This window comes from Pristis pectinata, chromosome 1 (genome assembly GCF_009764475.1).
Source record: "Pristis pectinata isolate sPriPec2 chromosome 1, sPriPec2.1.pri, whole genome shotgun sequence".
Taxonomy (NCBI): Eukaryota; Metazoa; Chordata; class Chondrichthyes; order Rhinopristiformes; family Pristidae; genus Pristis; species Pristis pectinata.
The window spans coordinates 35181850-35192412 of NC_067405.1; the positions used below are offsets into that span (position 1 = coordinate 35181850).

At 36.7% G+C, this 10563-nt stretch overlaps 1 protein-coding gene across 4 annotated transcripts in view; it reads left to right on the plus strand.

The window, feature by feature from the left end:
- The window catches only part of csrnp3 (cysteine-serine-rich nuclear protein 3), a 140306-nt gene extending 133780 nt beyond the window's left edge, over positions 1 to 6526 (plus strand). For all 4 annotated transcript variants that reach the window (XM_052027594.1, XM_052027576.1, XM_052027603.1 and 1 more), the window contains one exon: positions 971 to 6526. In XM_052027594.1, coding sequence (XP_051883554.1) covers positions 971 to 2044 — 1074 coding nt within the window. In that variant the 3' untranslated portion in view covers positions 2045 to 6526. The remainder of the gene's footprint in view (positions 1 to 970) is intronic.
- The last annotated feature ends 4037 nt before the right edge of the window (positions 6527 to 10563 follow it).

Consider the following 10563-nt stretch of genomic DNA (forward strand, 5'->3'; position numbering starts at 1 on the left):
TGTGTTTTTTTTAAACTGGCATATATTTTACAATTGTATTGATGAAAAATCCATCAGCCTTTGCTATCATTAAAACATGAAATTGACAGGACCTTCACGACAGATGGAGTTAAACAGAGAAATCCTGAAGATGCTTTCAGCGATTTCCTGCTTTTTCACAGATATGCTGGTTTTCAACCAGCTGCAGAATAATACCCAGAAAACAATCAAAAGAAACGTTTGAGTTGATCTCATCGTAAAATGTTTTGAAAGTGTTATATTTCACTGTATGAGGTGTGAGTTTTTAAAATGCATAAAATCATTATTGCTTAACAATTCAGCAATTTTAAATAATGTACGTGTATTTCAAATATTTCAGAATATAGTGAACGCTTTTTCTTCTAAAACATCTACCAGTGATAGCTCCCGCTCCTAAATTTATCTAATATATGTTCCAAATTTTATTTAAAATTCTGTAAAATGTTTAATATGTTAGTCAAACATTTTGCTTTTCACATCTTTTGCTGCCTTATGAAATTTCCCAATTACATTTGGCTCTTCAGCCTCACTGTTGCTGGATGCCAATGATGTATTTGAACTGAAGACAGACATGAGTAAAGGGAAAGTCCAAGCCATGGAGATAGTTAACTCCTTGTTGACAGCTAAGGTCATTGGTGAACACAGTTGCTTTGCCTCTGATTGCAAAGGTCAAGTTATTAACATTACTTAAGGTGAAAAGACAATCTTTATATTTATTATGCATCCTGTGAAGTTGTTTCTTCCACAACACTGACCTGTTTTTTTTTCCTCATTAAGATAGATGAGAAAAAGCATTTGAGAGTGGGGTTTCATTGTTCAGTACAGAATACTATGAAACTAGGAAAACACTAAGCATTAGCCACTCTAGGGTACAACATCAACATGTTTTTTGGTCCCCTGGGATGGAACCTGTAGCCCATGCATAATAATTGATCTATGCCATTTTCCCTAGGTGGACCGTATGTCTTTCCCATGTGGATGCACAAAAGAAGGGTGCAGTAATACAGCAGGCAGGATTGAGTTCAATCCTATAAGGGTACGGACACACTTTTTGCACACAATAATGAAGCTGGAGTTGGAAAAAAATCAGCAGCAGCTTGGAATAGAGAATGGTTTCTCAGGAGACGTGAATGCCCATGCTGGCCATCTGGTGGCGAGCCAGCAGCCCCATGAATATTCTGTTGCAGAAAGCTTTGATATTGAAAATGAACCAGAAACGGCAGTGATGCACTTACAGTCAGCAGAGGAGCTGGATTGGCAAGCAGAAGATGAGGAGGAGGAGGAGGACGATGACGGGAGCAGTCTGTGTAGTGGCGTCACAGACTCCAGCATTCAGAGCTTGGCAGCCAGCGAGTCGGATGAAGAGGCAGACGGCAAAGTATTGGGTGCCCCTGTCGTAGCACAAACTGAAGCTGTTTCCCTTCCTTCTGTATTATGTTATGCTGATGGTACTTCTGTGCACGACAGCTCACCACCAGAAGCTGCCTCTTATTACACTAACTCGTCAACATTGTATTATCAGATAGAGTGTAATGCTGCTGCTGCTACCACTACTGCTACTACCAGCACCACAACTGCTGCTACGGATTGTGGCAATGAGCCTTTCTGTGTAGAAGCCACCTTAACTTCAAACTACACGGAGAGGAGTCAGGAGACTGGAGCACTTACTTTGGTGCCTTATGGCTCAGCTACAGATCAATACATTGAGTACACACAGCAGCCAGAGGGAAACTTTACTAGTGCTCACTATCCCATTACAACACCCTCCGTGATAGTTTGTTGTCCCTCAGCACATGAAAACAATGCTCAGTGTAACAGTTTATATTCTGAGCAACAACCTAGCCACTCTCGAGCAGAGCTACAAAGCTATTTAAATAACCACGTGCAAGATGACTATGTTGCAGCTTCAAATGGGGATGTTTATGCACCCAAGCAGGTACTGGAAAATACCATCATCCTCCCAGAGGGCAGCGCATTGTTAGAAGAGACTATCAAAACATCAGTAGTGGAAACTGTGTTTGTTTAGTTTGCTCAGTTGCTGTATGCTTTGTCCCTTACTACAGTTTACACCAGTTATTCAGAATGGGAAAGAGTATGACTTAATAGTTTACAATTTTAACAGTCATCACCTTTAGTACGACTGATCAGTAACAGTGATTAATACCACTAGATTTCAGTGGTTTAAAGACGGCAAAATGTAATCGGAAACAAGTTTCATGCATAGCTGTGAAACACTGCATTAAACATTGTGATTTAATGTAAGCCATTCAAGTCACTAATAATTTATTTGACTTTCAAAAGCATTTTAACTGTTAAATAAGCATCACTGATGAAGGACACCAAGGCATCCAGACTGAATATTCCCTCTTGGCTTTTAGTCAATGTGACAATCTCAAAAAATTTAAATAAGGTCCCTGTTTTCAACAAAAACGTGGAAAAAAAAACCTATTTATGTACTGTACATGTGAAAATTGTGAAAATAATTTTGTTTCATCTGTGAATTTATTTATGCCAGTTAGTGTGCAATTATGTGAAGTATATGTTAAATATTTCTCTTTGATTAATGACAAGGGAAACAGATAATCCAATTCATGGTAACAGCAAAGATTGTTTGAAATGATGTAGGCCTCATTTTCACTTAAGGAGTTATTTTGAATTGATTATGTAGACAGCTCTTTCTTTGCTGTGTTTTCATTTAGTACTCAATAGAATTGTAAAGGCAGAACAGCTGGCACAAAAGCTAAAGTCTAAGTGTCTCTTAAACGTGTGGGAACTTTCCCAAAACACAATCTTCCATTTCAGCTTATAGCATGTGCCATTGAGCTGTTGAATGAGAAATCCTGTATTGCCACATGACCACTGACCATATCACACATATATAACACATTAATAACTTCTGTGAAAACACACAGAAGTGGTAGTGGAGGAAATCTATTCATGTTATCGCTGATCACTAAAGGAGTACATCACTTCTGTTAAGCAAACTAAAGTGAAATCTTTACTACAGAAGAAAGGTTGTGCTCTTTATATTTACTGTGCTGTTTTTCCAGTTAAGGTTCAATATTTTTTAAGAAAGGGAATCAAAATCTTTTATCAGGCAACATGTTTCTATTTTATGTCACTCCACTGTGATTTATAATTTATTAACAGTGTAAATAGTACTGCCAGTGTCTTCTAAATGCATGAAACAGTCCACAAAATGGAATAGTGCAGAAATTCAGATTTAGCAAGATAAAATTTCTCAAGAAGCAGTCCATGCAATGTTTGATCAAGTTGTGGCTTTTCAAATGACATTCCAGGAAAACACCATTTACTTTAATTCACAAATTCCCTTAAGGGAGTAATAGTGCTTATGAAGTGGGAAGAAAATACTCAGGCAACCCTGGGGAAGGTCATTTGTTACGAGAGCCTCATTTTAACACTCCATTATATGGTTCCTGATATCTTTTGACAGCAATCAGAGGGTGTGAAGTTATGCCTGAGGTGAGGAAAGTAAATCCTTTCTTGGTAACAAGTTCATTTCACACAATGCATCTTACTTTAAATTCTGCTCCTATTTAGCTGTTACCTTGATGAATAAAAACTTGGATTTCAGATTTGTAATTTAACAAAAATACTGAAAGGTTCAAAAGTCAAAGTATGATTTTACTTTTCAAAATAGTCAGTCAAACACTTTAAATTCTGTCCAGTTAACAAACATTACAGCTATTAGAGGAATTATAACTAAATATCTAGAAGCCAAATTCTTACCTGCACAAGTTGGAGCTTTGTCATTAATCTTGAAATTTATTTCAAGTCTGGCAATATAAACAAAATACAATCATAAATGTTCATTATTTGTAGCATGCATTATGCTCATATAAGCAGCGAACAACTTGCTATCTCCAGTCAGCTGGAATAAATATTCAGAATTTCAATCAGCAATGCTTAACATTTAAAACCCAAACTCAGCTGAAGTCTACTAGTTGTAAATTCCAAATCTGATATTTTAGATATCAACTATTCGATTAGCTTATATTTTAAAAAAAGAGGCCAAAATTAATGTAACTATTTGAATAGTTTTTTTTTTAAATACAGCTTTGAGAAGGCAAACCAAATTTAATTTTCAGTATTCTTTATAATGCAACTAAGAAAACAAAAGTACATTGCTGGTTAAGCTAGTCAACTCTTAGAATCACACATTTTGAAACATGGCGATCAACCTGTAAAGAGAACTGCAGTTGTACATGCTATTGACATGGTTAAATTAAGGCAAATCTTCCATTGTCCTAAAATTGGTAGTTAGGTGCCTGACCCAGGCCATGCTGTTGGTCTGTGAGTGACATTTTCTTCTGGGAGTTCAACTCCCAAAACTTGAGCCTGGCCAAAAGGCTGTCTCAGCACAGATAGCTGAACGCAGTTCCTGAACAGCTTTGATAGCTGCTGGGGTCTCAATTCCACCAATTACCTGCCTGAGCTAAATTAGAGCCCCTGCTCTAATTTTTGGATGGCTTTACATCAACACTCAGTAAAAATTATGACTTGCTGAATAAAAAAAATTCTTAAAATGTAATTTCCTTTTAGCATTTAACATTACAAACAATCCATCTCCCACCAACTGTTACCTCCCATTCATTTGAATGGAAACTGCTGTATATGTGCTGGCATAAAACTGACAGACTCAGCAGGCAAATTCCTCATCCCACAAATTGGGAATCAGATTGAACTTTGTTCTGCCCCAGTGGACTCACTGTCACAGCACAGGAACAGCCACAGCAGAGCAGAAGATACCAATACATACATGTTGGCATATCATTGCTGGAAACTTAGAATTCCAGAGGGAAACCTGGGTAAGGCCGAAAAAAATCTGCCCCCTCAATGCATCTAGAATTGTAGATAAAATTGGAGATTCCATTCATAGATATGATATTCCATTAGCTTAACATCCAACATATGCAACTAATATTTAAACATTATACTTTGATAGAACTTAAGGATTTAAACATTCTTTACCTTTCAAATTGTGTGTACTTTGCATGCACTTCCTTCGGCAACATCAAGATTGCAGCTTTTCTTTTTAAATAAACAACTCACTTGGTATTCTTCCAGACAAGTACCTATATACTGTAGTATTTACAAAAAAAATCACGTCATCCTTAGTTCAATAACATTTGAGACATTTAAAAAAACTAGAAAAGATTCATTACCAAACTGAATGATTGATTTAATTCCTGTAAAAGCACCCTGATAAGCTACTGGTGTTAGATGATGTTGCCCTACATAAATAGAGTTTACCTTTTTAAGTTTGTAGTGGACTTAGGAGCAGGGCACATAAACAAGAGCTATTAGTGAATAATTTAATTAGTCAATAGATCCAGGGATACTAGTGATTTCACATAAGATTATTGCAATTAAGTTTTCTTTTTCAAGGCTTTGAATATCAGGAATCACTCAAAGCACTGGGTCTTAAACTAACAGTATTTTGTTCAGTATACTGAGGCCATTTGAATACTATAAGTGAAAGGTGTAGAAAAATTCATGTTGTTCCAATTGGTGGTGATGACACAAGCTGTAATCATATATAAATCACAAACTGTTCATCCTTTTATCTTATATGATCAAGAATAATTGTACAATAATTCAAAGAGGAAGAAAATTGAGAAAAGATAGTTTCACATATGCTATTAAAAAATGAATTTTTTAGGCCAAAATGGATGTAAGTTTATACAACAGCTGATACTTTTCAAACAGACCGCTGTTCCAAGACTAATTTTTGGACACTACTTCATATTTTGCATAACTAAAGGAATTAAAATACCACATGAAATTTTACAACTTTAGTTGTTTCATCTAGGATCCTACCATACAGGCAATACTTTGCATTGCTGTTTTCGAAAACTCTGGATATTACAATTTATACAGTCTACCCATGATCCCAGTTGTGCCAAAAGAGAAGGTAGGCTACAATATTACACAATCCCAAGAACTGAATTCAAGCTGGGTCTTGTATATTGTAATAAAATTTTTTCACAGTAGCTGTATACTTGGTAGTATTTATCTGTTCAGTATTTATTATGAATGATAATGCAGACATTTGATGTATTTATTGTGGTTTGTTGCAACAGTATATTGCAAATTCAAATTTTACTGTAATTTTTTTGTTGCTAGTACATTAGTGCTAGTTGTTATGGCTGTACTGTATTATATGAGCTTTAGTTTTCTGATGTCGATTTGTTTGTATTCCAGCTATTGCAAGGTGCAGGCTTGATATTTGTCCAATTAACTTGCATCTTTGGGACCTGTAAAAATTGGACAATGTATTGTTTCAGAAGTTCGTTGTCTTCTTTGCACATACAGCTGTTGCTTATAGATGGTCAGAATGTGAAAAATCTATGTTTTAATTATTCTACATTGCTGTAGGAAATGAGGCCAAAATACAGTACTGAATGAATTTCCATCATTCCCATCTGGTACTCTTTTTTGCACACATTGTCAGAAAATCATTTATGGGCAAACATATTCGAGTCGATAATAAACACATGTAGAACATCTTACAGTTTATATGTTGGTAGATCATAAGTGCAGCTGCCCCTCTTTTTCCATTCCCTCCACTAATGCAAAACTAACATGACAGAGAAATGATGAACAGGTAATTAAAAGCTTGGTCAAATAGGCAGATTTTAAACACAAGAACAGGAGGAGGTCTTTAACCCTTCAATCCCCTTCCACCATGAGATTATGACTGATCCAATTTTGTGCCTTATCCCTGACTATCTTTTGATTATCAAAAATCTCTCAGTTGCAGCTGTAGCATTGTTCAGAGTAAAGAATGGAGCTCATCAGCAAATGGCATTAACTGTCACAAGCGTTCCAAGCATCTAGTATCATTTGTTCATGGAAGTGTTACCTCACCTTACTGGCCTGGTTCTACTGTTTAGGCTAGGTCATCCAGTCTTAAACTCACTAATAGAAAACTGTTTCTTTCCACCTTCCCAGTTCTCCTACAGACTGTGAAAAGGTTGATCAACCTTTTACCTTCTAAATTCCAGTGAGACAATGCTAGCTTCTACAATGATATAAAGATGAGTATTCTATCATCTTCAGTAATATAATGATCTATACATCCCCAATCTCTTTCGTTTTCTATCTTTTCACTTTTTAAAATGCTTTGATCTGTCTTTTTTTAAGGTTCTAAGTGGATGCCTTCACAATTATCAGCATTGAAATTCATTTGTGCCATTAGTTCTCTGGTCATCATTTAAACAATTAATACAATAAATAGTTGAGGCACAAGCACAGATCCCAACAGGAGATCAGTCACATCTTGACAATTAGGGTGCCTTTAGGTATCTCTGCTGCACAGCCTATTTCCTAAATTGACCAATAATTTTCCTTCTGTTCCATGGGCTTTAGGCTTGGCTCTCAATATAAGAAGTTTAGTGAATGTTTCCTTCAAGTCCAGATAAATAACATTAAAAGATTTTGTCCTATTAATTAAATTAATGAGCTCTTCAAAAATATTAAATCAGGTTGGCCTAATATAATCTACCTTTCGTACATCTCTGCTTTCTCTTTCTGATCAGTTGAAAACTTTAAAAGCCATCAATCACATTATCCCTAATGATGAACTCTGGTAACTTCACAAAATATAATAGGATAACTTTTGTACGTACTGAGGTAAAAGGAAGAGTTCCTGAATTGGGAGACTGTGCAAGAATGTACCTGGGCACCTACAATTACCTCATCTACTTTCAGGAATGAAAATAACTTGCATTTCGTACTAATACAGCCATGCAAATTGCTTACTGGCACAATCGTATTGCCAACATCATATCAGCCACTATAAGCACACCATGCTGGTCTTACTTACTTACTGTCACATCTGCTCACTTCATTTAAAAACGCTGGGAAGACAACCTGATCCCAGAAATCAACAACTTTCTTGTATATTATTACTGCTATCTTGCTTAATAAGAGTGAATTGTTCAAGTCACAGAGGCATAACTCATGCTCTTCAGCTCACCAGGTCCATACCAACCACCAATCTACCCAAATCCTACATTCCCATAAAGCCCCCTTCCCCCCACCCCAGATTCTACCTCTCACCTGCACACTACCTGCATATATCTGAGATGCAGAGGAAACAAGAGCACTCTGAGGAAACACACAGGGAGAACATGCAAACTTGACACAGATAGCACCAGAGGTCAGGTCTCTGGCACAGAGGCAGTGGCTCTGCTAGCTGTGCCACACTGTAATTTTATGTTTCCTTGGTACGTCCAAAATGTTCTACAATAAATACCAATGCAAAATACATTCAATTACATTGCCCAGACTCTCTGCTCACAGAGTTTGCCTGCCTGCATATCCTATACTGAATGCCGAGGGCAGAAATGACCTGACCACCGTTCCACCCCCCCACCCCAACCAAGATTTCCACAAAGCAGAGCAGGCTCAGAGTGACCAGACCTCAGGAGGCTCCATTCCACAAAGTCCTTTGGCAAACCCATCACTCAAGATTTTGAACTGGGTTTAAATGTTTGATAGTCTCAGACATTAAAAAACTCATTGTTTCATTTAATATCAAGTATTTACAAAACAACTATGTATACCATAAAATATGGAAGAAAAGACTTCAGTGGTAGAGTCCAGCAGTAGAGGAGGAGGTTAGGTAGATCAGCATCTGATCTTCAGGTCATTTTGAATTTCCATGTTTCACTGTGCACACTTTAAATAATTTCCAGAATGAGATGAACCTGAAGAGCTGACAACCATTCCCAACGGAACTACTGTTAGTCAATCTACTGGAACTGGTAAAGCTGACTATTTTGTTAGTTTCATTATATTATACATTTTCAAACCCATGTCACTTTTGATCTCTTTTTCTTAACCCCACTCCATGTTAGAAAAATAATATTCTTATTCCTTAATCACAAGTGATTATATATCACATTAAATACTTCTGTGAACAATTCCTACTGAAGCTTTGAGTTACCCTTTAACGATATTCCCAGCTTGTAGTGGCCATTCTGCATCTCTTCCCATTTTTGGCAATCGTCCCTTCATCAAGAATTCTGGTACCTGCATTTCCCTTTCAAATACTGCATTGATCTTGATCATATTTTGATTATCATTAACTAAATTCGGCTTTCAGGTATATTTAGCTCAGCACTCATCATAAAATCTACTATGCTTTGCTCCATTGGTGGTTGCAACGTACTGTTACAGTTTAATTACAAAAAATTACTCAGGCTAATCCCATCTTCCAGTACTTGTCTGCAGTCTTGATGGCCTTGCAATTCAATATTTTTCAGAAATGAGATAATCTGCTTATCGTAATTTAAAAGTCTCCTATTGGGTACAAACTCAACTACATCTATATATTCTGCTACTTCACACCCACTGCCAGGGGGCCACACACAATCCCACAACATTCAGAATTCCTTTTCCATTTCTTAACTCTCTCAATAGCATTTCCTAGCCAGCTTCTCTCTCATCTCCCTCCTATTGTTGAAGTAATTTCATTCTGAATTGGAAGAATTGCTTTTCTCCTTCCACCACTTTTGCCCCATCTTTACCCTGATTTAATAATAAGGTATGCCAATTTCCCAGTGCTGGCCACCTCAGGAATGACTACCATTGTGTACTTTTAACTTGGATTTGGCAGTAAATGTCAGTGGATTTACATACTATGCATTTGTATGAGGGACACTTATTTAGAGCCCCTTTGTTGAAAAGAATTAAGGCTTTCTCAGTTCATCTGATCAAACACTGCTCAATGTATTTTTACCTCATGAAGGTACAAAAGTGTCCAAAGAAAGAAAATAAAGAAGGATAATAGCTCCAACATTATCTAATTCATTCAAAGTGCAATTCGCTTCATTGCAAAAATATCTTGAAAGTCTTGTTATAACTGTTGTCTACAGCTTCTCAAAGACTACCACTTAATGTGATAACTTACTCTGGGCAGTACACTTATGGAAAGAGAAACAGAATTAATGAAATTTTCAGATTGAAGGCACTTCATCCAAACCTGTCAGAACCCTGATGACTTTGACTTGAAAAGTAATTTTGATTCTCTTCCACACGTGTGGCCTGACATGCTGTTACCAGCATTTTACACTTTTATTTGAACCAAGTGAGTATTTGACTGGAGAGAAAGGTCAAATACAAGTTTCTGGAAACCCAAACACATTCTTAACCAATGCCCATCCAAATTATTTTATTGTGATCAGCAGCAGCAACTCCTAGGTTTTCCTTCTAATAAGTAATTCACAATCACAGGTAAAATTCAGACATTCATGGTGATGCCAACAACTAAAAAAAATCTTTTACATTTCCCAGTCCTCTGTCCATTGCTGTGCAAGTGATGACACTTTGATGTTGAGGTTTACTGTCCAAGTCACCCTTTCAGAAATGAGTTTCAATTCTCACTACTCAGTGAAACAAATCTTTCCTCAATCCCTCTCGAATCCTTCTACAAATGGCCTTAAGTTTATGTACCTTAAATTTTTATCTCTCAGGGAATAGGCTCCTTCCCTGTTCACTCTCTTAGCCTCTCAATTT